Below are 26,880 nucleotides of genomic sequence, written 5' to 3' on the forward strand. Positions count from 1 at the left end.
AGGTTGGGACCAGGTTGGGACCAGGTTGGGACCAGGATGGGACCAGGATGGGACCAGGTTGGGGCCAGGTTGGGACCAGGTTGGGACCAGGATGGGACCAGGTTGGGACCGGGTTGGGACCGGGTTGGGGCCAGGTTGGGACCGGGTTGGGACCGGGTTGGGGCCAGGTTGGGACCAGGATTGTGAGCAAGACGGGAGCAGTAGATTTTTAAACTAAAATAATAAACTGTTGGGATCAAATAATAAAACTCCTGTGGGGGGCCGTGCTGGAGGTTCTACTCTAGGAATGTGTTTCCCACCAGAAATCTGTGGTTCTGCATGGACAGAAAGATCCACATGAATCCACATGAATGATTTCACTCATAATTCAAATTGTAATTTGAAAGACGATTAAGAAAATGCGGCTGCGTGAGATTCTACTGTAAAAAGGATGAAAGTAAGAAAACCTGTTGGCTTGCAAGTAGAATGCAGACGAATGTTCATGTGAACCTAATGTGTGATGCCTTGCAGGCTGGGGAGGGTCAACCAAACAGCCTGTCTGATAATCTGTTCATGTCTTTTATACGACGCCAAAGAAACCTGGTATACATGATGTAGTTTAACAACTTATGTCACCATTATCTTTATTGTTTTTACATTACATGCAACTAAACTAACATGTTTGAATGAAATAAACATCACAGTTGCCAGCATGTCAAGTTCCTCCCTGCAGATTCACTGATTTTATTAAAAAAAATAATAGTTTTATCAGTAATGAAGCCAGAAATCAGACTATAACCTTCGAAAAAACAAAACTGACGTGATGTGAAGAAGATGAGCGCCACGTGCTCCTCTTTGACACTTAATTCCTTTTGGATAGATAAAGTCTAAACATCCGTGCATGTTTTGATCAAACTGATCAGCTTGTCAGCGGGTCTGTTATTGGTTAATATTTGGCGCCCTCTTGTGGCCACAAATGAAAGCGCATACACCTTCTTTCGAGAATAGAAAATTGTTTTTAATCCCTAAGGATTATACACTGAAAAGAAAACTAAAACTAGTCAATCTGAAATAAATTGAAGCTTTCATATTATTATTATTATTATGATGATCAGATGTTAAAGTCAGACTGAAAACAAATGAAGATTATATTAATTGTGTCACAGTTTTACTCCATGACATGACTGGGTCTGTTCTCACGTGTTTTACACACGTGGTGTATTGTTTAGTAACTCTGTGCTAAACTACAACTAATTATCATTTCATATGACATTCATCACTGATTATTTTATTTTTATTATTTTATTCTTTGTGGGTTTTTTTTTAAACAAACAATCTAAATGTCCAAGTTTAAAGTGTTGAAAATATATTTCATTCATTTTCAAGTTTCAAAAAAAAACCAACTCATAATATATTTAGTTGCACATGAAGACTGAGATTTAAAGAAAGACTTGAAATTAATCAGCATGTGCATCAAAACTAAAATAAATCAAGCTTTCAAAGTTTGTAATGAATTATAAGTATACAAAAATATATACACATATATTTATAGTGGACATGGGTAAAGTACATAAATTGTTTGGACTTTGGACAAACTTCCTTCCTATAGTTTTTGGGATCTAAAATCACCGACAGCGCCCCTAGTGGAGTGGAAGTAGAGCACCGTGTAAAACTATATGCACGTGCTCTCTGAAGGAGAACTCTTTACTTCACACTACTGAAGAATATCACAAATGATAATGGAAATATTTATAAGTAGAACCAGGAATACTGGCTTCTCATGATGCTTTATTATAAGTTTAAACTCGTAAATGTAGAGAATGTGTTGGAAACACTCGGGGAGAAAAATTACAATTGCATCTGAAAGGCATATAAAACATTAAAAAATTTGAGAATAAATAATTCAACCCTCTTTCTGTTTTAGCCTTTGATGTTTAATGATTTTAGATTTTTGCTTACAAGTTGTAAAAACCAATAGAATATTTCGTTAGATCAGATATTTTTGCATTTTTTTAAACAGAAGCCATAATTATCACAATTTCCAATAAAAATGAAAATACTGGGAGATAAAGATTTAAATAATTGACATTAGATGCATGTTTAACTACATGCAAGCTCTTTAAATCGTTGCACTATAGCATATATAAGCCGACTGTATCACATATATTTGTTAATTATGTCGTATTGGTTTTAAGTTGCCTGCAGTGTAAAACAGTATATGTGAGTGGAAACACCAAGTCGTACCTGACAGCTGGAAAGATCAACGTTTCCATAGAAACTACATGTTAGTCTGGGCAAAGGGGCACAAACCTAAAGTACAGTTTCCATAGAAACTACATGTTAGTCTGGGCAAAGGGGCACAAACCTAAAGTACATAAATACATATTTTTAAAAAACTACCACGTTGGCAGTGCTAGAAAAAAAACAATACGATCATGAAAATTAAAAAACTAGTAAGATGATATTTTGTATATATATAGATATATATCTATATATATAAACATCTATAATATATTCTGTATAAATATACTATATACAGTATATAAAAATGATTTGTTGTCATGGTGTTAAGTTTTACTATCATTAATACAAATCTGAAGAATCAAACGAGTATTTAAATAAACTTATTTTTTGGAAAAGCTACGTCACTTAGGTTATGTTAAGAAGAAGAAGAAGAAGAAGAAGAAGAAGAAGAAGAAGAAGAAGAGCGACACCAACGACCCTTTGAAGAAAACTCACGCTCGTATCTGCAGTCTGATTTCATCCCACCGTGACCCAGAGTTCATGACCACGTGTGAGGGAGAGGATGTGAGGTGACAGAGATGAAGAGCGTTGCTGAGCAGCTTCCTCTCCACCGAAGCAGTCCAGAGGCCAGAGTTTCACAATAAGAGCGTCCTGACCCCTCACACTCGGCGGCGAAGTGCCTCAGAGCGACTCCGCGGCCTCGGCGCGACTGGAGCCCGGAGGACAACTCCCCACATGGTGACCTCATGACCTCCACACGCTGTCCGCTGAAGGTCACGGAAAAGAAAGAGCATGAAGCGAAATGTGCCGTCCCTCTGGACTACCTGGAGGAGTCGTGGCTTAATGCAGATTATAGGGACACAGATTAAGTACAGACACCGGATGACCTGCTGGCTCGTCCTCCTAAAGCACCTCCAGTAATAGACTCTATTCTGGGCGTTCTTTAGTTCTGTGATCCACAAACTCCCCAAACTACGAACTGTGTGTACTTTCCAAGCTGAACTCTCAGCTCAGCTCACTGGAGAGACGTCGACGCGACGGCCTCCGACATGGCGAGGAAAAAGAGTCCATACGTTTGACGACATCTTTGTTTAAAGACGTGATCCTAACGTTGGTAACTTGCTATCGGGTATCGTACCCAGATACCCCGGGTCTTATGTTCATCAGCATCATTTATTTATGTTTATTTGTTTATTTTTGTTTGTTTTCATCTTATTGTTCTAACACACTGGTGAGGGGGAGAGGGAGGGGAGTTTGTTCGACTTCATGTAATAATATCTTACCGCTCGCAAACAACAAACAAACAAAACCCAAGAAACATGTAAAACCTCGTGTGTGTGTGTGTGTGTGTGTGTGTGTGTGTGTGTGTGTGTGTGTGTGTGTGTGTGTGTGTGTGTGTGTGTGTGTGTGTGTGTGTGTGTGTGTGTGTGTGTGTGTGTGTGTGTTACATTTAAAGCATCATACAAACATATAAATAGAAATATTTTAAATAATCTAATAAAGTGCGACTTACCTGAGATACTTTAAGTTTAATCGTGTGAGTTTCCTAACTATTATTAACTATTATTAACTATTATTAAATATATATAAACTAACTTTATATGTTGGAAACTAAAACTAAAGCTTCATAAAGTCTCTGTAAGGTTTTCACATCTGAATTAGGTAACTTTGGGCTTGTCTTTCCAATATCAGCTATATTTTCCAGAGCTCCACCCTCCCATCGGTTTGGAAGGATTTTTCTTTTTCTTTCCTTTCCTCCTCCTCCTCCTCCTCCTCCTCCTCCTTTTTTTTTTTTTTTTAATGTGCAGCTGCCATGTAGCAGAGGGGGGAACAGCTGGCTGCGGGAAGAGCCAGCCCGGGGAGTCAGTCACATTCCTGGCTGGGATTCAATGACTGAACCAGACACAAACAAACAGAGGGTGAGAGAGAGAGAGAGAGAGAGAGAGAGCGAGAGAGAGAGAGAGAGAGAGAGAGAGAGAGAGAGAGAGAGAGCGAAAGAGAGGGGGTGGAGAGAGAGAGAGAGCGGGGAAGAGAGAGAGAGAGAGAGAGAGAGACTCACACATCGAGTTCGCCAGACTGAGCAGACGAGCCACATTAGTGCGTAAAACCGCAGGAGCGGAGAAACACCGTATCCGCTGATTCCGCGTTTGATCTCAGAACATTCGAGGCGAGTTTTCGACTTTAATCTCGAGTTCGTTGTTCGTCGCCGGATGTTCGCCCCTGGTCGTCGGCCGCCGTCAGTTTTGTGAATGGACGCGCCGCTGGGAAGCTTCTCCTCCGCAGACATGGAAATGCGCGTCGTGGAGCGTGTAGCCGGATGCTGAGGACGCCCCGTCCGACCCGTCGATCCCAGCTTTCATTTTGAGTTTTCCACTCCCGTTGGGTTTTTTTTTTTGTTTTTTGGTTGTTGTTTTGTCGGTTTTCCTTTCCTCCTCACCCCGGAGACAACATGGAGGGCGCCAGCTTCCAGCCCCATCCCGGACTCCAACAAACTCTGAAGCAGTTCCATCTGAGTTCGATGCGCTCCCTGGGCGGCCCGGCCGCCTTCTCCGCCCGGTGGCACCAGGACGCGCTCTTCGGGAAAGAGGGAAAGTCCGCGGAGCTGATGCTGTCCCTGCCGGCCCAGACGCCCCCGGTGATGTCCGGTCCGCTCTTCATCCCGTCGGACCGCTCCACGGAGCGCTGCGAGACGGTGCTGGAGCGCGAGCCCATCTCCTGCTTCGTGGTCGGCGGCGAGAAGCGGCTGTGCCTCCCGCAGATCCTCAACAGCGTGCTGCGGGACTTCTCCCTGCAGCAGATCAACTCGGTGTGCGACGACCTGCACATCTACTGCTCGCGGTGCACGGCGGACCAGCTGGAGATCCTGAAGGTGGTGGGCATCCTGCCCTTCTCCGCGCCGTCCTGCGGGCTCATCACGCAGACGGACGCCGAGCGCCTCTGCAACGCGCTCATCTACGGCGGGACGTACCCGCCGCACTGCAACAAGGAGCTGGGCTCCCTGGAGCTGGAGCGCACGGAGAGGAGCTTCAGGGTCTACCACGAGTGCTTCGGCCGGTGTAAAGGTCTGTTCGTCCCGGAACTGTACGCCAGTCCGGCGGCCGCCTGCGTCCAGTGCCTGGACTGCAGACTCATGTTCCCCCCGCACAAGTTTGTGGTCCACAGTCACAAGAGGCTGGAGAACCGGACAGTCCACTGGGGCTTCGACTCGGCCAACTGGAGGGCTTATGTGCTCCTGGACCCGGACTACACCGGCAAGGAGGAGAAGAGTCTCCTGGAGCAGCTGCTCCAAGAGTTGAAGGGGAAATTTGACCTGACGGCCAAACGGTCCGGTAAATCCTGCAGAGTAAGTGTTTTAACGTCACTTCGTAGTATTGCGGTGCTGTTTGTTTGCATATTCCTGCACCCCGGGCCTGCTCCAACATCTGCATTCATTTGCATTCATTTGAGGGAGACTTCCCTCATTAAGAGCTGCTGTCTTCTTTGATTGATTGTCTGCACCTCCTGCCAAGTGTCACCGACACCCACCACTTGTACATCACGTGTCTCATTCCATCTTCTCTGTACCTGTCCCATCCAAACACCCGTCCTCCTCCTCCTCCTCCTCCTCCTCTGGAGAGGTGAGAGTGAAGCTTCTAACCATCAGCTTGACACCATCCATCCCATCTGAAGCCCCCAGGGCTGCCCAAGGGCATCTGCATTATGATAAATGGAGTCCCAATGATATGTTTTATGGCTGTGTGAGAGGAGAGGGGGGCAGGGAAGCCCATTATGATGCCACAAGGTGGGGAAAGGGGATAAGAGTTTAATGAGGGTTGGGATATGGAAATGAGAGAGAGAGAGAGAGAGAGAGAGAGAGAGAGAGAGAGACTAAGATATAAGTGCTTTATTTTATTTCTTATGTAGTTTGCATGCAGTGGACTTGTGTCTCGGTGCGTGGGTCAGGGATGTTTGGAATGGACAAAGGGCCAGAAGACGAGGTGGCTGTTCCTTCGTCACAGAGCAGCTGTTGTGTGGGACTCTGCTAATGAGTGGACGTCTCTGTGTGCATCACGGTGGCGCTGCTCCAGGCCGAGCCGGAGCCAGGAGATGTCTCACAGGGAAAACCTCAGTTCTCTCTTTTGAAGGGAAATATTTGTTGGTTCATTCAAACATGTCTGAAATAACAACAGGGAGACGTCATGGAAATGAGGAGAATATGGTGGGTTTTATTCCCCCAATGCAGCTCCGAGGCTGCTGATTTATGTCATGGGTTGGTTTTTTTCCAGACTGAAAGTTCCTGACTCAAGAAATATTTGCGTGTGAATTTATTTTTATAAGTCTTGCACCTGCGGTTCATGTCAGTGAGTCTTGATGTATCACCTTTGAGTTGTATTCCGCCTCAAAAGGGTGAGAAACCTGCGCCGACAGTCCTCCAGTGTGTGTGTGACATAGGCTGCACAGGGCCTGAGTATGGCGGCGGCGTGGCGGCGGCGGCGGCGGGGGGGGGCGGGGGGGGGGGGGGGGTGGGGGGGGGGGGGGGGGCTGTGGTTCACTGTCAGTCGTGTCCCAGTTAGCAGACAGGCCTGGTCCTCGGGGAGCTGCACACCAGCTCTCCTCCATACATCAGCCTGACAGGCCGAGCTGCTGAAAGGCCGGCCCGGCGCTCACAGACCGCCTTTGGCTCGCCTTACCCATGAAATAAAAGCACAATGTTATCGGTCTGCCTCAGCCTCCTTGTAATGTCAGAGTGTTTTATTAATAAGAGACGGCCTTGAAGGGTACCTCCTCTGTCTGCATCGTCTGTCTAGACTCCCCCCTCGTCTACTGTTCAGGTGGGTTGGAGCACGAGGAGGAGGAAGGATGTGCCCCCCAACAAGATGACTGCCTATTTCCTTGTGTTTTAATGTGGGACGTATTGAAGTTGTGTATTTCCTATTCAGACTGAAGCCCCGTGAGTACACCAAGTGTGTGTGTGTGTGTGTGTGTGTGTGTGTGTGTGTTTGGGGGGGGGGGGGGGGGGGGGGGGGCATCCTGCTCTGAAAAGCAGAAGCCGGATCAGAGATGAGAGCAGCGAATCATCGTGTCTGTTTTGCATCAAGTCCAACATTTGGTCATTTGGCCGTGCAGATGAGAGCAGATTGCAGAGAGGACGCTGCAGACGCTCTCATTCAGGAGACGCAGGGTTTGCGAGCCGGGCCTTGACATGTGTTGTCAAAGGGCCTTAACCTTCGACCTGCCCCCCCCCCAAAGACACTGACCCCGCCGGCCTCCATTCTCTTTCACACCATCCAATCACGTGCTGCCGTGTCCAGACCGCTGGCCAGATGGCTGTCTGATAAAGGATGGAGGGGTATGCACCAGGCAGATAACAAGTAATACTCAACCGCAACTCCATTCCAATTTAAAACCTCCACTCCAGCACTACGTGTTTGAAAACCGAAAGGATAATTTGCTCGTGTGTAAATTAAATGGAAGCTTGAATTTATAGTCAGGTATTAAAAAATAAAAAAAGACCTGCTCCACTGAGGTGACCCTTGCATGTAATATTTTTAAATATTAACTTTCCTGATTAGCATAGAAATCTATGAAAAAAGCTGATTGAAAAGTGGTAAAAAAAAAAAAAAAAAGTTTTTTTCGGACAAAGTCAAATACTTCTGAATATTAACTATTTGAAAAAAATCCTTAAGACGAATGGAGGGCAATGGGATCAATCATCTGACTGAGTGCAGCGTAAAAGGAGGCTCTGGAGGACCGTGTGGACCCACCTTAATAGGATGGATATTAAAACCAGTCAACTGAGGCCAATTTATGCTTTTTCTCATCCCATTGTTCTCCTCACTCGATGCAATTAGTCTTAAACCTGCAGCAGAGCAACGCGAGTGTCGAAGGCTGAGGGCTTGTTTTGGTTATGAGCTGTTATTAAAGGTGAATGAATGAAGAGTCTCTCTCTCTCCACTGTTTGGTTACTATGCATTTCTCTGCTCTAGTGTGTGTGTGTGTGTGTGTGTGTGTGTGTGTGTGTGTGTGTGTGTGTGTGTGTGTGTGTGTGTGTGTGTGTGTGTGTCTTCATGTATAGTGAGTATATGTGTGTTTGCATGTAAACAGGCGAGTGTAATGACTGGATCAGCTGTGTGAGCCAGATTAAAATGAGCTCACTGCCGGCTCATTTCCATTCCCATCTGTCTGCTGACCTCTGGGAAGCCCTGAGAGCCGACATGGTTCATCCCTCTGGTCCTTGACGGGCCAGTCTGACCCAGCCGGCTTAGGCCCGCCTCACCCAGATACAAACTCTGATTTAGCACATCCTACTCACGCTACAGAAACTTTACGGCCGAGTTTGTTTGCAGCCCGTTTGTCTTGTTTTTTCCTCTTCCTACTTGTCCTTCACTTGGAAACATAATTTCGTTGAGCGCCGTCTCCTGAGTCATAACATCCCGCCCCCTCCTCCTCCTCGCCGCGCTCCCTGCCTTTGACCCGCCCCCACCACAGATGAACCGTCACCCCGTCCCGGCAGCGACTGCTGGCCGCAGCGTCAAGGCGGGAGGGGTGGGGGGGGGGGGGTTGTGGGTCAGGAGCTCCCAGGGGTTGTGGCCTTCATTCTGCGGGCGATGACCCCGTGTTAAAAGGGTGTCAGCTGGGGTTCTGTCATGGGTAATGTGTGCTAAAGACCTGCCGCCTCCTTTGTTTGGGGGCCGGGCTTTCAGGGGCTGTGAAGTGCAGCAGCCTCTCTTTGTTGCTGCCTTGTTTCCTCTTGGTGCCGTGCGGCTCGGCCCGTAACCTCCAGCCTCCCCCAGGGTGGGAAATCCACGCCTGTGAGTTTGCTATGTCACCGTTCTCTCCCGGTCATGTGCTGAAAGACAGATTGGAGCCAGCGGTGGTGTCTGCATGTCTGATAGGCTGAGGGGCTGGCAAATAATTCAATAGAGTCATTGATGGGCTTTCAGCAGAATCCTAATGTGATTTTGTGATTATATGTGAAATATTCTCTCATAAATAGCTGTTTTCCAAATTAATACTGGCTAAAAGCCCAGAACTGACGAAAAGAAGAAGTTCATTTGGACGTGTTAAAGTTTTGCAATAATTTGTTTTAATGTTTCAAATATGTGATTAGAGATATTATCTTATCTTACTTACTGAAAGAATTAATAATCGTATTTATAAATAAAAGGATGTATGCTAAGAAAGAAATACTTAGAGTAGAAATATATTAAGTATATTACAGTAACTGTGTATAAATGTAGGCTATAGATTAGTAACCTGTCAATTTACTAAAAGTGTTTATGAATAAAATTCACACATTTTTGTAATATTCTAAAAATACTATGTCAGTGTTATATTATCAGTACTACAAAACAAATGTGGTACAAGAAAATTATTTACACATTGGAGCCAAGTACATAGAAAGTACTAGATTTCTAAATGAGGAAAGTTCTAGAGAAAGTTACATAAAATACTGACGTTTGATCAAGTGCAGTACCAGTACAGCGTGAGTACAGTACTGCAGTCTGATATTGACTGTACAACGGTACAAAGTGAAAAAACTAGAGTGAGACTCGTAAAGGAACAATCTCGTTTCACCCTGATTGCGCAATATCAATGTTTAGTAATTCAATGACGGAAATAAACACAACATCTCTAAATGAAATACGTTTCTGGGGTATCAGACACGCAGTATTACCCGTTTCTATTTCCGACCGTCTCACATGGACACGGTTTTGCTGGATTCCTCACGAAGCCATCGATGACACAGCACAGCGCCGACGTGTGAACGACTTCTTGTGTAACTGGTGGAGTGAGGGAGGAAGATGATTAGTGTTGATCAGTGATGATGATGATGAGGTGAGGGAGGAAGATGATTAGTGTTGATCAGTGATGATGATGATGAGGTGAGGGAGGAAGATGAGCGCTGGCTGCGACTGCAGTCAACAAGCCGGCCGGCCGGTCGGTTTGTTGGTTAGTGGCAGAGCAGATGCCTGTATTGAGTTAGTGTTATTCCACAATCATCATCAATTCCTCCTCGATCACCTCCTGATTTCCAGCTCTGTGATTAAGAGTCGGGCCCATCTGGTGCAGAGACAGGAAATCCTGGAGTCTGCATCTGCTGCTGGCTGAGCTCCTAAGCTTCTGCAGTCTGGGGGGGGGGGTTAAAGTCTGATAATCCTACATAACTCCTGGAATGCAGAGACCATAGTGCACATCAAAACCGTCATCTTCTCTGGACAGCATTTTCAGGAACACAGATCGACTCAGCCATACACTTTCTCCCTCCTTCTCTGGCCTACTCTAAGCATCCCCACAATTTATAGCCGGTCCCGGTGGAATTCTGTAATTAGAGCATGAATTAGATATACTACAGAGAGTACATTACACAGACAAAGCCAGAGCACATTTGCACGAACCCATTCAAGTGCTTGTCTGACGAGACATTCGGTGGCCAAAAGAGCCAAACAGGATTTCAATATTTATCCCCTTAAATTTTCTCTCTTGTCTTCGCTTTAATGACCTGCAGCTCCGAGCTGCAGAACTGTTAGACCACATTGGAGATGTGCTAATGGAGCTCCAGCCAGAGCAGAAGTAGGCCCTGCTGGTGCCATATGACAAATCGGCATGCTGCTCTCGCCTACAATCCGCCCACCGACCACCTTCAAAGCTATCAGGAGGATTAGCTCACGCGGCTAAACCAAACAGACTGCTCAGTGTTTCAGACGGCATTTGGTCCAAATCTTGTTCGTGCCTCCTGTTTTGATGGCTAGCAGATCACAATCTGGGGGGGGGGGGGGGGAGGGGGGGGCTGTCGGTTCACTTGCAACTGGTGTGATGCCAAGTCGCTATACGGAGCTGCATGCTCGCGGCTGCGGCAAAAAGGAGAATGAATGTTTTAGGGATTTACACGACTCCCCTGCTCTTTGGGATATGCATAATTTATTTCAGGATTAGGATGCTTTAGATTAACTTTATTCTCCGCTGAGTTCAGAAGACGGCAAAGGCGGAGGTGGGGAGCGGACGCAGATTTTTTTTTTTTGTCTCGGTGCCCCGGCGACGTGAATATCTCTGGCTTCAATTCTGAAAAATGATTTTGATCCCCCGTGCCCGTTTTTTTGTACATTTGTGCGAGTGGGCAGGTGTGGAAAACAAAATTTCAAGGCCTCTGTCAGACTCCACGCACTCCGAGAAAGAACCGGTCCTCAGTCAGACGCCGTACGCCTGTGATTGGAGGGCGCCGGTGGTTGCTAAGCAGAGCTGCTCTTCCTGTGCTAAATAAGAACTTGGTGCTCTCTGGCTGGTGGGCTCAAAGAAACGCGCCAGAACACACACACACACACACACACACACACACACACACACACACACACACACACACACACACACACACACACACACACACGCATGCACGCGTGCCCGCTTTACACACAGACCACACAGTGCAGAGACCTCTTACAGTACAGAGACCTCACCCTCCTCCATTCACTGCCCATCCTCTTTCATTCTGACCTCCTTGCTGTGACTCAACAACTCTCTCCTCCTCCTGCTGTTTTCCTGCTTTCCTCTCTCCATCTCCTCCTCCTCCTCCTCTTCCTCCTGCCATCACACACACTTCTACGGGTCAGTGCCATTCAGCTCCATCCCTACATCAACGAGACCTCCTTGACTGACACCTCCTCTGCCTTGCCGCCATCGCTCACCTCCTCAGTTTGACACCTCCTCGACCCTGTAGGACACACACACACACACACACACACACACACACACACACACACACACACACACACACACACACACACACACACACACACACACACACACACACACAAGCACACAAAGACACAGACGCAGGCTCTCCTCTCCTCCACAGAGATCTCCCACTGCACTCCCCCTCACACTGCATTATACTTAGATCTCCACCTCCACTGTAGTGAGCACATGCTGTATCAGTCTGTATTCAGACTGGCCTAGTTACAGTACGCCGCACATGTATCACCGAGCTGTTCCAGGGGTGTGAGGGCTGCTTGTCTCGCTTTGGAAGGATGAAAACTCACCATCCATCTTTAGTCTACACTTGATAGATAGATAGATAGATAGATAGATAGATAGATAGATAGATAGATAGATAGATAGATAGATAGATAGATAGATAGATAGATAGATAGAAGTGGAGGTAGTGCTGCTCTGTCGGGATGACCTCATAACCATCCTCCAGGCTTGTTTCAAGAGCCCACTAAATGAACAATTGAGTGGGATCCACATTTTTGTCTCTCGTGTTTTGCTCTCTGCTATTACAGATGACTATCTCATCTCATGTATCTGCTGCCGCTCTCAACATGGGCTCTGAGAGCCATGTGTGTCTTTCTGTTGGATGAACTGTGCGTACTTCTAAAAGCCCCGAACCGAGCCCTCTCTCTTACGTTTGGGTTTCGCAGCTTTTTGGGTTGTGCGGCAGCAGAGCGACTGTTGGGCGTTGAGAAGCTGCGAGCCGCCGTGGCTCCTCAGACCAGCTCTACATGCTCTCTTGCAGAGACGGAGCAATGCAGCATTGTCAGCAGACACCCGTATCAAATGAATTCAGCACAGCTGTCCTAGCAGACTCTGTTGCAGCGACTGGGGGAAACATTATTTATTCAGTATTACAGTCACCCCTGGATCTGCCATGGCCCCCTTTCTGCCACGGCGTCATCTGGTTTGCCAAACCTTTCCCCGCCGTGACCTTGCCGGACTCGTTCGTCACCCACGTCAGAAGCAGAGCGTGCTGAATCTCTGCTAACACGTCGGCGATGAAGGTGACCACCTGCCCCACCCTTCCCTCTCTGCTTCTGCTCCTTCTTTGTTAATCTACACTGTGGGAGCTCCATCTGAGACGACAGGCGTAAAGATGGGCCATGGTAGCTCGCATGCTGGGGACCCCCCCCCCTTTCTGCAGGTGTCTAATAGTTGCAGGATTGTGGCCGGCTCTGCCGGCTGCCTTGCAGGGCAGCGCGTCTCCCTTCGCGCTTGCGGCGTTGACAAGCGTCTGGCTTTATTTCCAGCCGGCCGACGAGCGCAGACACAGACAGCCATGGCCTGAAATAGAGCAGGCCCACCCTTTATCCTATAATGAGGGGGCTATTATAAGCCTGGTGTCTTAAGCAGCAAAGGGCCGGTGTCATGAGCAGCACCGGTACGCACACACATCATCTTGAAAAACGTCAAGCTGCTTTTCAGATTATCATCAAAACTTAAGTAGTCACCTCTCCTTTTGGCGCCAACAACTTTAATCTGCTGCACACGAGTTTTAGCACAAGGTCACGTCACCTTTCAGGCTCTGAGGGGAAATAAAGTGAAGATGATGAGATAAATATGTACATGACACCAAAAACTGATATTTTGAAGACGTAATCAATTCACCGTTGACCTTGTACCAGTGGACCGTGTGGATGACAATTGGGTTGGGGCTCCTGTCCCATATGGAATGTATGAATTATTCCAGGGGGAATAACGGGGCATTGTTGGTGCACCCATCTTCACAAAGACGCCCATCTCCGCATGTCCATATTTAATTTGCCCCTTTCAGCTACTGAACTGTACGGGCTGCTGATATAATGAGTCCCTCCAAAGAGATTAGTCGCCCTATCATCAACACAACTCCCTAATTTCTTTGCCTTTGTTGTGGCGCAGGCTGCACTAAATGGGATAAAGGGGTTTGGCTGGACTCAGCGGGAGGAAGTGGCTTTTGTGCTGCGAGCAGGTGCAGTGGAATGACGGTGTGCTTTTTTTTTTTTTTTTGGGGTGATCTACACGCGTATGGGTCCATGTGTCACCTCGTGTGTGTGTGTGTGTGTGTGTGTGTGTGTGTGTGTGTGTGTGTGTGTGTGTGTGTGTGTGTGTGTGTGTCTCACTATTTGCTCCCCGAGTGCTGCTGAGATTCACCAGGAACCTCTGGAGCTCGACTTGAACCCTCAATCACTGGGCTCCTCGGGGGTTTGCAGTAAATTCTTCAGGCGAATGGTTTTCTCTCCCCTTCCTCCGCCTCCTCCTCCCTTTTCTCTCTCTCTCTCTCTCTTTTTCTGCTCACATCTGGTGAACAGCGCTAGCACCCCTGTCATCTTTTACTGCGTTGAGGTCATTTCCACCCTATCGGTAAAGTGGAAACACATGATGTGCAGGGTTCGGCCCTAATGGGGTGGGGCTGGCATGGACCAGCACTGACACAGCTTTACAGCCAGGAGCTGCCAGAACCAGAACGGCCTCCAGCTTCCAAATTAAAGACATTTGCTCTAAACAATGTAAGAATACTTATATTTACAGCTTCAAATAACTAATAGAGATAAATACCAACTAGAATTAGTGGCTTTTTTTTTGGAGCATTTAAGACAGATCCATGTTTTCCGAAAGCCTCCTGCTGGGTTTGAATGTTTTCTGCAGCGAGCTGGAGTTCTTCTTCCTGCAGGGGCCCAGCCGAACACGTCATTCACTTTCAAATTGCAAGAAAGGGAAGGAAAAAAGAAAAAGGCCAAGCTTTGTTTGGACTTACAGAAGGATAAGTGCATAATGAATACCAACTCCAGAAAACTCCTCCGAGTTTCTCTCACGACTTTCCAAGTTTTATTTTTGCTGTAAGTGTCTTCCCTTCACACACTTTTTTTCCCTCCTCTAATCACATTATTGATTCCGACTGGTGAGCCGGAGCGTTGGGTGCAGACTTCGGCACATGCTCGGGATGAAGAGTGCGTCCTCGAGTTTAATTGGGATTCTCCTTCAGCGATGGTGTGGATTTCCTCGAGCCTGTGTCCTGGTGCACCATTCCTCTTCAAATATTTCACACCACAGCTCGCAGCATTTGTCATTCTCGGAGATGAGCTTGTGTCATTTGTGAAAACCCCGCTTAGTCTCCCGACACGTTTTGGTTGATTTCTTGACGGTGCATCATTAGAATCAGATTCATCTTGTCGCTCCGGGTTTTTGTTTTTTGCGCCTAAATTTCTCTCTGAATCCACTGACCAGTCCTTTTTATTTAAATTTTTTTTTTTGCACTCTATCGTAATAAAATCCTTTGCTCTATTTGTGATTGATGGTTAAAAACACTTTGCCACACTGAACTAATTTGTTGCCAAAGTATCTCAGAGGAGTTTTACAGTTTTAATGGAGTTTTCCTGCCTCGCTACACGACTCTCAATGTGTCTCCAAGCAAATTCCAGTCACACTGTGGTTTCCATTTTGTGGTAGACAGAGCTGCAGTGTAAAAAGGGGTGGGCTACAGTCAGTCACTCAGTTACTGCTGTCTGTGGGTAGACTACAGGCGAGGCAGGCAGAGCGGCTGCTCCCAGCAGCTGCATGGATTTTTTTTTTTTTTTAATGCCGTCCAACAGGACTCCATCATACAATGCAGCAGCACTCGTTATTGAGGGCACACACTCCTGTGCTGCATGCCTCTGTCCTCATTACCTCTGCAGCAGCTTAGCTCTTTGCCTTTGTTCTCTCTCTTGGCTTGAAACTGGAGAATATGGAGAGAAGTGCTGAGGCTGCAGTTAGCTCGGCTGCCCACAACTTCTGCCGCACAGGAGAAAACATAGCACAGACAACCAACAGCCCCCTCAGTCCTCTTGTCGACATAGTTCCAGAAATCCAACGCACCAGAGATGCTCTACTTTGATTAATCCTCCTGACTTTGGATGTGGACTGTACTTTGTTGGGTGCTCCGTTGTCCTTGTGACTTGTGTGGTTTGGTTTGGTTTGGTTTGGTTCCGGTGATATCTCACCCCCTTTAGGGGCATTTGTGTGCTGCTCCACTGACCAAATGCCCTCATGGCCAATCTGCTGTGTGACAGGTCCCACAGGCTGGTTCCTGAGAGGCGTTAAACAGCAGCCGTGCAGAGTGGCTGAAGGGACAGTAAACTTTTATCACACTAATAACCCACAGACACAGCGACCCTAATGGCTTAGGCAGCCAGGCCAGGGGTTGCCTGGAGGTCAGGTTGAATTGCAGGACATAAAGGGTAGATTCCAAACTGGTAGAACAAATAAAGGAAGAAGAAGAAAAAGATGGGGCATCTGAGGTGAGCAGAGGGGCAAGAAAGTTGTTATTGGAAGAGCAGATAATCACTTAAATTGATTTGCAGTAAAGAGGAGGCCATTGATTTGACTGCCGTTTTTATAAGGAGGCGATCTGTGGCCTTTTAACCCTCTTTCCACCCCACTCTCCCTGAAACGCTGGACTGAGTCCGAGCATGCCGTCAAAGGCCACGACTCCCACACAAGTGACAAGTGGGTGAAAAGATTTGAGTTTGCCCAGCTCTCGGTGAAAACATCGGTCAGAGAAGAAGCAGTACGAGAGGAGGGAGGAGCAGGGAGGATTTGTTAATGGAGTTCAAATCTAAACTTTTCCTCAGATTCCTCTCTCTCTCTCTCTCTCTCTCTCTCTCTCTCTCTCTCTCTCTCTCTCTCTCTCTCTCTCTCTCTGGCTGAGCTGGATGGGTCTTGAGAGTGTTTGTTTTAGGTGAAGTCAGCGCTGGAACAGAATGCTGTGAACCGCAGGCCAGACTGTGGTTCTGCGGTTCAGCTTCGACCTGAATGCAGACGGCTCTGTTTGTTTTGCTTCTCCGTTTCTCAGGGAGAATTTTCGACGCTGCCAAAGTCCTGCGCTCACACCCAAGGCACGCAAATAAAATCCCTTCACACAGAAAAAGGAAAGGGGGGAAGAAGAAGAAGAAGAAAATGTACCTGGGTGTAGTCACTACATCTGGATTTCACCACCTCGCAGTGTGAGGGTACACATCCATACGTATCCGACTCTCGTCTTGTAAAAAGCCTCTTTGCAAGATGAGAAGGCAGTTGATTGTTTCAGTGGCAGGATGTTTGTGTGTTTTGTTCCAAGCCTTTTCATAAATAGCAGTTTTTATGTTGCCGAGGTCAACTGGTTTTACTAGACTAGAGAGGCAAGTCCAGAGGCGAGGAGGCCTCCCCGCCATCTGGCAGCCATAAAAAGTGGGGCGCAGGAGGTTTTTAGTGGGGCTTTATGGGTTGGTAGGGTGAGACAGTGATGGGAGGAGAGACAGAGTGGAAGCTGGACTCTGGTTGCCCCCGAGCTGCAAAGCTTCCTCCGTAGTCTGAATGACAGGTCAGAAGTTCATTGCCTTTTTTTTTTTTTCATCTTACATCTGCCTTGTAAGGAGAAGGAGGTGACGGCTGGTTCAGAGTTCGAGGGCAGAGGAGAGGATGTCACTGTGAAGATGTTGTCACTGCTGAAAATAAAGATGTATTCTGGCCGCGAGCTCCGTCTTTTAATTTACGGGCTTTGCTGTATTGAATTTTTTTTAAGGCCTGTAGCTCAGCAACTGCATGTCGGCTTGTTATGCTCCGCAGAAGATCAGACCTGAGTCCTACAGATGGCGCAGAATTATGTGGCTGCGTAAACACTGGTGATTCAATGGCGTGGTGTTGTTTGGGTATGCGTCACCCTCTCAAAGTGCCCTGCACGCCACGGTGTAACAAACAGTAAGTCGTTATGTATGAAAACAGAACCAGGCTCTCTCCTTCTTTCTCTCTTTTCTTTTTGTCCAGAAACCGTGTTGGAGTCAGGTGCTGGCTTCACTTTGTTTGCACATCTGATTTAAGTGGGAATAACAACATTAAGCCTTGAAAATACTGAGCGTTCTGAGTCCAGTTAGATTCTCGTGGAGTGATGAAGACACTCCTGAGAGTCGCAGTGGTGATTTCTTTCCCAGTTTTTTTTCGGAGCCGGAGTTTGTCCATCTGAAGCCTTATAGGTTTTCCAGAAAGGGGGTTATCTTTGCAGAGGACTGTGCAGCTTTGCTGACTCTGGCACTGATACCTCCCATAGAGATTTCATTTGTTGTTACGCTGCAGCTGAGATATGTTAACCCTTTAGCCCCTTCAAGATATTTCAGTAATGAAAGAACGATGGCACTCCGCTGACACATGTGACCTTGTGAAACACTTTCATGTCCCCGGCGTACACACACCCACCCCCACACACACACACACACACACACACACACACACACACACACACACACACACACACTCGCCGTATAATACGAACCCTCCCATCAAATACATGAGTAAAAGTCAATGTCTTTCTTATATACATGAGTTGTATGGACGTCCCTGTCCTTCCTATCGTGGGGCTTTTCAGACCTTCTGCCGCTTCAGTCTGGATATGAAGAAAAGAAAAGTGCTGACAGCAGAAGAATGAGAGCGTGTTTGGCAGGCACGCCCTTGTAGGTTTCTGTGTCACTCAACTCCATTAAATTTTTAATCGTTTCCTTGCCGTGGTATAGCGCTCAGCGCGGCTCTTCTCAGTCGCACACTGTTTATACTCAACTCATAAAATGGGAGGTAAAGAAAATGTGTGCAGGAGATTTTCACCCATTAAAATACAAAAAAAAAAAAAAAAAGCTTGAGCTCCAAGGTGCTTTTTCCCGTCACGTTTATCACGAGTTTATCAGAATGAAGGACGTTTGATTTTTTTATTGTACTTTAAATCGGCAGCATTTAGAAAAGCAGATTTTTCTCCATCAGGACTGCAATGACTTGCTTATTATTCCTTCGGTTGGCTTGGTAGTAAATGTGTTTCCACTTATTTATCCTAACATGCGAAAGCCTCAGTTTAGCCTGGTTTAAATCTACTGTAAACTCGTGAATTCACTGGTTGACGAAAACATGAGGTTTGACGATGCCAGCTTCAAACCAGCCAATTCAGTAAATTGCTGCAAAATCTAATTTACGAGCTAATTAATGTTGCTAATAGTTGTTTGTTGTAGTCGTTACTATGCCATCCGCTCAGACAGCCACCACAATGTAATCAGAGTTGTACAAAAGATGTGATTTATAGGGCAGCACCCTCCGTTGTATCGCCATCATTTCAAAGTCCATTATTAAATTTATTGGAGTGCCTCCAGAAATTATCATGACAATGATAGTAAAAACACTTCCTTTCTCAAGATCACGGATTGTACTTGACAAACTTTTGAAGGAAGGCATCAAAGGCACCTTCAGAAGGAGCCGCATTGAAAGAATCCAGCCGGAGATTCACTGGAGAGCCTCTCCACATACTTTCCCTCACTTATTCTCTCACCTTTTGCATCATGTCGGCGTGTCGGGCATTAAGGGACGCAGTGAAACGAAGCACTGGCCCCCTGATTGAGAGGCTGCAAACGAGGGACTCTGCTCCTGCTCTAGTGGTTCCGTCCACTGCAGTGATTCAGAGGATAAAAATGTGGCCTGTGTCTCTTTAAGAGCTCTGGCCTGTCTGCAGAATGCATCAGTCCTGTGGAGCAGACACAGGCCAGCAGGAGGAGGAGGAGGGGGTGAAGGGAGGAGCGTGGGGCGATGCGGAGGGAGGACGGAGGACAGAAGGGAACAGCCGCAGTCTGGGCTTCCAGCCTCCTGGCTAGACTGCTGAAAGTTATTATTGAGTTCCTGTGTAGGGCCTCCCCTCCCTGTGGCATACTCCTCTGTTCACTACAAGGTAGACGGCAGTAAGGGAGAGGCAGAGAGAGAAGCTGGCAGCCTCCCATGCCCCATTGCAATGACCTTATAGCCAACAAATACAGCATCATTTTGTTTGATTCACAGTTTTTGAAAGGGTTAAGCCTCGTGAAGACTGAACGCAACCGCACACGCTAACTGCCTCGCAGCTGCTCGACAGCCGCCGAGACCGCGGCTTCGCTCGCCGTTGTCTTGAGTTTCACTTTAGCAGACGTGTTCCGTTTTCTTAGGAATGGCCTTAACTAGTCAAGACAAGAACGCTTCACCAATGAGCAGGCGGTGAAGTAAATCCCTCGCTGGCGTGCTAAGTGATGAGCGTGATTCAAGGACGAGGCGGTGGGAGGACAGCGGCTCCTTCACTCGCCTTCCAATCACTTTGTTTTTCTAGCAAATGGTGTAAAAAAAAAATGTTAAGAAGGGAACTCTTAATGCATCATCAGTTTATTCATTGTTGTTGTCCTGAGATTTGCTGTCATGGTAAAGACTGTGGAGATTACATAGTTATATACATCATTCCTTCCACTCAGACCTCTGCCTGCCTGCAGCACTAATCCCTGCCCCCCCCCCCGCCCCCCCAGGCGGACCGCAGAGCGCCTGCGTCCTCCCGGCTCAGTCCACCAAGAGAGAGAGAGAGACAGACTTTTATGTAATGCTCTGTCCGGTGTGTTGGTTCTGAACCTGCTGCCGCTCTCAGCGAGGCTCCCGCAGGTTAACAGTACCCAGCTGCTGCCCGTCCTACTGTACTCAACTCTCTCCAAAAAAAAAAAACCTGAACCCGTGTAACACCTGAGGCTCGTCAGGAGGCCGCTTCGCCGCAAAATACTTTCTGCAGCATGTCACATATGCGCCCTGATTAATCCCAGCGTGTGCCTTCATTCATGGTCGGTGCGATCATCGGGCCTGTGTTTCAGAGCGTCTCCAGGCAGGGCTTTCTGCAGGAGAGCTGGGCGAAGGAGGGGGGAGGGAGGGGACCCTGGCGCTGAAATGGGTATTTTGTGGAGTTCTGTTTGTTGAGTCAGAGCTTAGTTGGGCTCCACTGTTATGTGGTTGCCATGGAGAAAAACACAGGCTCTTGTGCAATAAAATCATCCAGGAAAAGACATTTCCAAGAATTTTTCAGAGTGAAGAAACAGACGGCAAATTGCAGAATTCATGAGGTGATGCGGTCCACCACCCACCCCCTTTCAGACCTCCATTTTAGAGAGCTCATATTCATTTTATGGAGGGCTGCGAGGCTCGAGCCCTCTCACCTAATTACTCCTGTAAGCAGATATGTTTTCCTATGAACGGAGGAGGGAAACAAAACCAGTGTTTAAGGATGGAATGCGTGATCTTAGGAACGGATGTTGTGGGTGTTTTATCCCCCATTTCCCTTACAGACAATTCCTTGAACAAGTGGAAACAAGTGAAATGCTATTTGATCTCTGTCAAATATTACTGTACACACACACACACACACACACACACACACACACACACACTTTCGCGCTGTGAGGCCTTTGTACACGTGAGCCAGATTGTTGCTCTGCCAGCGAACATTTTCAGAGGCCATAACTCCTGATGTTGTTTTGAAAATGGGCTGACAGTTAATTGGTCGAACACTTATAAAAACCCGCTGGCTCTCTCGTGTTTTGTTTTTTTTCCTGGAGCTGTAAGTCTTCCCGGTTACGTCAAGGCTCCTTATTGCACTTTAATTTGGGCTCTTTCATTCTCACCATTTCCTCTCCATCTGAATGGACCCATTAGCACATTTCAAACAGTGCAGCTCTCTGTTTTTTTTTTTTGTGCTTTCCTCCATTTGAAAAACGACCTAGTACGTGGCGCTGTCTGGCATAATGATATGGTCTTCCAAGCTTATGGGATAAATTTGAAGTTCAAAGACAATTTAGCAAAGAGGATGTCTTTAAAAGCCACATCCGGCGTCGTTGGCGTGAACTTTGATATTTCCTTGTTCAAACGATCCCAGGCAGCGGCAGCGGCAGAGCACAGATTAGGTTTTCTAACCTGGTGACCAGGAAGGGAGCATTTCAGCAGAACGACCGGAGTGGTATCTATAAATTTCAGGAGGATTTATTACCCCGGTTCAACCAATTAGCTCCCGAGCAGTTTCTCAGGACGTGGACTGTGTTGGTGGAATGACATCACATGGGACCCGGAGTGAGCAGTGACCCTAACTTCACCTCTTCTTCCTCTCACAGTCTTTATGACCTCCTCTCCTAACCCCCCCCCCCCCCCCCCCCCCCCCCACACACACACACACTAAACAACCACCCCCCTTAACCTCTGGTATTCATCCCATTTTCATCTTTCCAAATAAACCTGCCACCTGCCCTCTGCTGCTCTCTTCTGGCTGCTGGGGGAGGGGGGGGGGGGGGGGGGGGTGGGGGGGGTGGTCATGTGGCTCAGGTTACCCTGAAGGCTCAGCTGACCCGTCAGCTTTTTGTAGGAAAAGACCTGGGTAGCTCTTGGGTCACTCAGGCGATTTGGTTAATGGACAGAATCAGTTTTGCACAGAAAGATTGATGGTGAATTGAAGGTGAGGCGTGTCCTCCCCGACCCTCAGTGGAGCAGCGCAGCAATGGACGGACGTCTTTCGTGCAGTTTACGCTCGTCGAGCTGAAGCGAGCAGCGACTCCAGGTGACCTGGTGGCTGCGATCAAGAGGAGAGTTTGAGGTGCGGTCAAGATCAGCTGAAGTGATGCCCGGTCATGGCTTCAGGCAGTGAGCCTCCAGCCGTCATCTGGACCGTCAATCTTCAGAAAAGATGCTGAAAAAACAGCGGACATGTTTCTCAAAGCCACTAGAATGCGTGTTTAACGTCCATCACTACATGTCACCGTATAATTGTTTTGCCAAAATATAGCAAATTATTGACTCGAGTACACAACTCGCAAGTGACTTCTAGTAAAGAGCAACGTGATTGGCCAATTGATACCATGTGGTCAATACGTTTTCAAAGGTGGCCTCTAATTGGTTCATAATTCTCTGACTCATCCTGAAAGCAGAGAGGAGGAATCTTCCTTTCCAAGATGCTGAGGAATTCTATATCTGCAGAATCCCCACAGGTGGTATTAATTATATGGACCTATCATCCATCTAATTTGTCATTTCCCCCCAAAAAAAGGAAATATATTAGTCTAAAGAAGCAACCCCCCCCCCCCCCCCCCCCCCCGGAATAATTTCAGGGAATATGAGATACTTTAGGAAACTATGACAAATATTCTAATTGTAGTTTCATTATTTCCACGTCACTCATTTTTAGGCTGAAGAATAATTTACCCTCATAATCTGTGGAGTCTGTGTTTTGATTAGTTTCAGTGAGCTGAGGCTCTGGGTTCTGGGGTTTTGCTCGGCGCTGGCGTTGTGCTCGCAGCCTCATGTGTTCCTGTAGCCGAGGTTCTCCTGTTTAATCAGATGACTGCTTCATTGTTTGGTGCTGCTTGTGGCAGAGCCTTCGGTCCGACCTGCCAACAGGAGGCCCTCGTTTGAAAGGGTGAGGCTTGTGCATGTTAATGGAAAAGTAATGTTCCCGTCACTTTGCGAGCGTTTTGATCCATCCCCGCCTGCCTGTTGGAAATAGTAACACTGGAACACAATATTCACCCATCCATCCATCTTTTATATCCAGCGAGGAGTCGTGGGGCAGAACCTGCACACGCTGCACAATATTCTCAGAGAGTTTAGTTGAAATGTTCTTTGCGTGTTTTATCCGCCTCCGGCTGTTAAGCCGTTCTGTCGTTGCTCTCTGGAGGTCTGGACTTGTTAGTTAGCGGCGCTGCTGCCGGTGCTCGCCCTCCCTCCTCCCGGCCTGACCTCCCCCGTCTCGGCCCCGCGAGGGAGGAGCCGTCCGGTACCAGGTACTGCCAGTGATATAATGGTCTGTGTATTTGGAGCCGTTGCTGTTTGGGTTGCAGGGAGGTTATCCAGTGACATTTTAATCGTCTCTCTGCCTTCTTTGCTGCGGCATTAGTATTAATCTGTGGGATTAAAACTCAGCCAGTCAGACACTGGACTTGCTGTCTTGTTGTGGGGGGGGGGGGGGACGTGACGCACGCCTCGCCTGCGTACCGGCTGGGATGCGCTTATCAGTGACAAACTGAGGTTTACAGTCTGGACACATCAGACCTCTGATGAGACGGCGATTTGTTGGTGCAGCCGGCTGCCTGGAAGGAGCCCACTCTCTGTTTATCAGTGCAAAACCAGAAACGTTCATTTGCCTGCTTCAGTTTTTAAACCTGGAGACTTTGGGCTGCTACCTGACACAAATACCAACGTGCTTCTTTCATTAGTGAGGCGATTATCATAAAGAGACAGTCTGCCTGCTGAGGGTTCATTTTAGCACCGCGGGGAGAACTTTGTAGCCCATAAAAAATCATCACATCATGACTTTCGTGTCTTTGTAAAAGTCTGAGAAATAAACCACGATTAAACTTTAACATGTGGCCCAAACTGGTGACATGACGTTTGAACAATGGGGGCATTGTAATAAGCCACACAAGCATTTCCTTTTTGAAGGGGGGGAATAGAGGAGATTACCTCGAGTCCTGAAAAGCTTCCTTACGGTAAAACTATTATTAGCCGAGAAATTTTTAATTTACTCTGTCATGAAACTTAAGGCCCATACAGGCTGTGTTATTTTGGCCCCTCCCAGACCAAAAATAAATATTACTGATGATTGCTGAGACTTGAAGTCTGTGGTCTTCGCTCATACAGTGAGGGAGGTTTGCAGACTGCTGCTATCAGCTACGACTAACCAATAGAAATGCATCATTTATGTTGGACCACGTCCACATTCTCCATCTATTTCCATAACAAACTGTCTTCCCCGACACATAAGCGCGACGAGAACAATGCTGCAGTTCTTGGTTGGCTTTGTTTATTCATTCACTGAATGCATCCGCATCACACTCACTGGATAACGTTGGTATTCCTCTCTATGTCAGTATGTGGAATCATTTTCTCTTTGGTGGAGAGCACAAAGTCTGAGGCAGTCTTAGGTTGTTGGTTGTTTTTTTTGTTTTTTTTATTCACATCAATTCCACACACTATTCATTTATCATACTGCTTCTGTACTGCCTTACCAACCTGCAGACAAACGCTGAGACCCGAGCGGAGATATCAGTGATGCTGCCATGAAACACAGTGAAGGAGCGTTAACCTCAAAGCCGCTGTCAGGGGGAGTTAGGAAAAACATGCATAATGAAACGGCTATGGCAGAAGGTTTTGGGGGACATTTCAGTGTATTTTGCAAAAAAAAGGTTTCATCAAAATGGACTTTATGTTGAGATTGTATTAATTTTCAGTAGTAATTGTTTGATTTAGCAAAAAAAAGACATTTCCATCACACAAACCATAATAAACCAAAACTATCAAGTTTAAATTTAAAGGTTATTATGGCTCTATTTCACTCTAAATTATCTAACAGCATTTCTTTCTATCTTATTTCAGTTTTTTAAGAAGCTTCATGTCACATATTCCACAATAATCTGGGCTCTTCAACCTGTGTTCAGTTTGTATTTACAAATCCCTGCTAATGTCCACGGTGGGTTATTGAACCAGGCTGTTTACTTTGCGGCTGAGAGGTGTGAATCCTGGCATTATTCATTGTGCTGCGTTATCTCGACGCGACGCAATCTCTCAAGAATTTCAAACGGGGTGACTCACGGTCGGGCCCCTAAATGAAGAAGTGAAGTGAAGGTTAACGTGGACAGTTTAAACTCCACAGATGCTTCACCGGCGGTGAATCAGACCCGGGTCAGTGCGTTGCCAGGGGATTAAGCTTGCATGGCAGGCATGGCATTGGCACTGCTGCGCGGCGGAGATCAAGTTCTGTTCAGACACGCACACATGTATGACGGTGTGGATCCCGCCACAGATGCATGGCCGCTCTGCAGCGCCGCCGCCGCCGCACGACACTGCTACGTCAGTTAGGGAGCAACGGGTTGAGCTGTAACTGAGGGGGTAATGGCAAAAACAGCCACCAAGAGTTTCTCCATTTTAGGTGACGTACCGTTGAGCGCAGGCTGGTCTGGAAACCATTTTAGACGCCCTGACAAAGACTTTCTCACATCTTTCACTTAATTCAACTCAAGAGCACCGATCATCTCTGCCGTCACTGTGAACTCCAGGAGAGGAACTGAGGAGGCCGCGACAAAAAAGGAGTGAATATATTGATATGGCCCTTTACAGTAATGTTTTGCACCAATAAACAAAAACTAAAGATTTACAGATGAAATTTTCCCTCCAAACAACTTTTTTTTTTAAAAAACAAAAAAAAACAAATCTGTGCTGTTCCTGAAAGTTTGTGTGAATATGTTTTCGAGTGAGAGTTCATTTTATTCATCATGGGCACTGAATTAAATTCCATAAACGTCTGCCTGCCGATGCTCTTTCCCTCTTTCCCTGCCTTCCTCGTTAACCTTCATCCCCTCCGGCCTCCAGGTCGGCGCTGCAGCTGCTCCGACATTATAAGTGTGCTAAATGTTAATAGAAGCATAAAGGCATTGTGTGTGTGTGTGTGTGTGTGTGTGTGTGTGTGTGTGTGTGTGTGTGTGTGTGTGTGTGTGTGTGTGTGTGTGTGTGTGTGTGTGTGTGTGTGTGTGTGTGTGTGTGTGTGTGTGTGTGTGTGTGTGTGTGTGTGTTCTGTAGCTACAGATTCTGTGGGCTGATGTTTGATTCTCCTCCTCCAGTCCTACAGCAGGGGGGGTAGAGGGTGGCTCAAACAGCTATTTGATGCTAAGTGCCTCTGGAAATATCCATAAAATTAAATTAAATTCCCCAAAACATCAGGATAGAGAAGAATATACAAGGCAAGTAATCGTATTTAGCCACTTCCGCACGTCGTCCTCTGCAGTTGACGAGCTTTCAAACACCCGGTGCATCTGGTATTTCATATTTAGTCTCCTTTGTTGCAAAAAATATTACTATATCATAGGATAGCATGAGTTATTACAGAAATCCATCACATATATGTGCAAGAAATGGTGAACAAAGTGTGATTTTAGTCCGTTTTTCAATTTACATTGATATTTTTATGTATTTAATTGGGATATAATGATGTTGCTTCTCAAAAAGTCTCAAAAATGTTGAATTCCCAATATTTAGAGAAATATGTTATAGGGTTACGAAAGCGTTAATAGTTTTTTTATTAAGTTTGGATTAATCCTAACCTGCACTTTGAATAAATTAATTGTAAAA

General features: G+C 46.7%; 1 protein-coding gene across 1 annotated transcript in view; it reads left to right on the forward strand.

The window, feature by feature from the left end:
- Positions 1–4,114: 4,114 nt before the first annotated feature.
- skib (v-ski avian sarcoma viral oncogene homolog b) overlaps positions 4,115–26,880 on the forward strand; it is a 38,017-nt gene continuing 15,251 nt past the window's right edge. The window contains exon 1 of the mRNA XM_080462641.1: positions 4,115–5,566. Within this exon, the coding sequence (XP_080318767.1) occupies positions 4,673–5,566 (894 nt within the window). The 5' untranslated portion in view covers positions 4,115–4,672. The remainder of the gene's footprint in view (positions 5,567–26,880) is intronic.

The sequence above is a fragment of the Lipophrys pholis genome (genome assembly GCF_963383615.2).
Source record: "Lipophrys pholis genome assembly, chromosome: 4".
NCBI lineage: Eukaryota > Metazoa > Chordata > Actinopteri > Blenniiformes > Blenniidae > Lipophrys > Lipophrys pholis.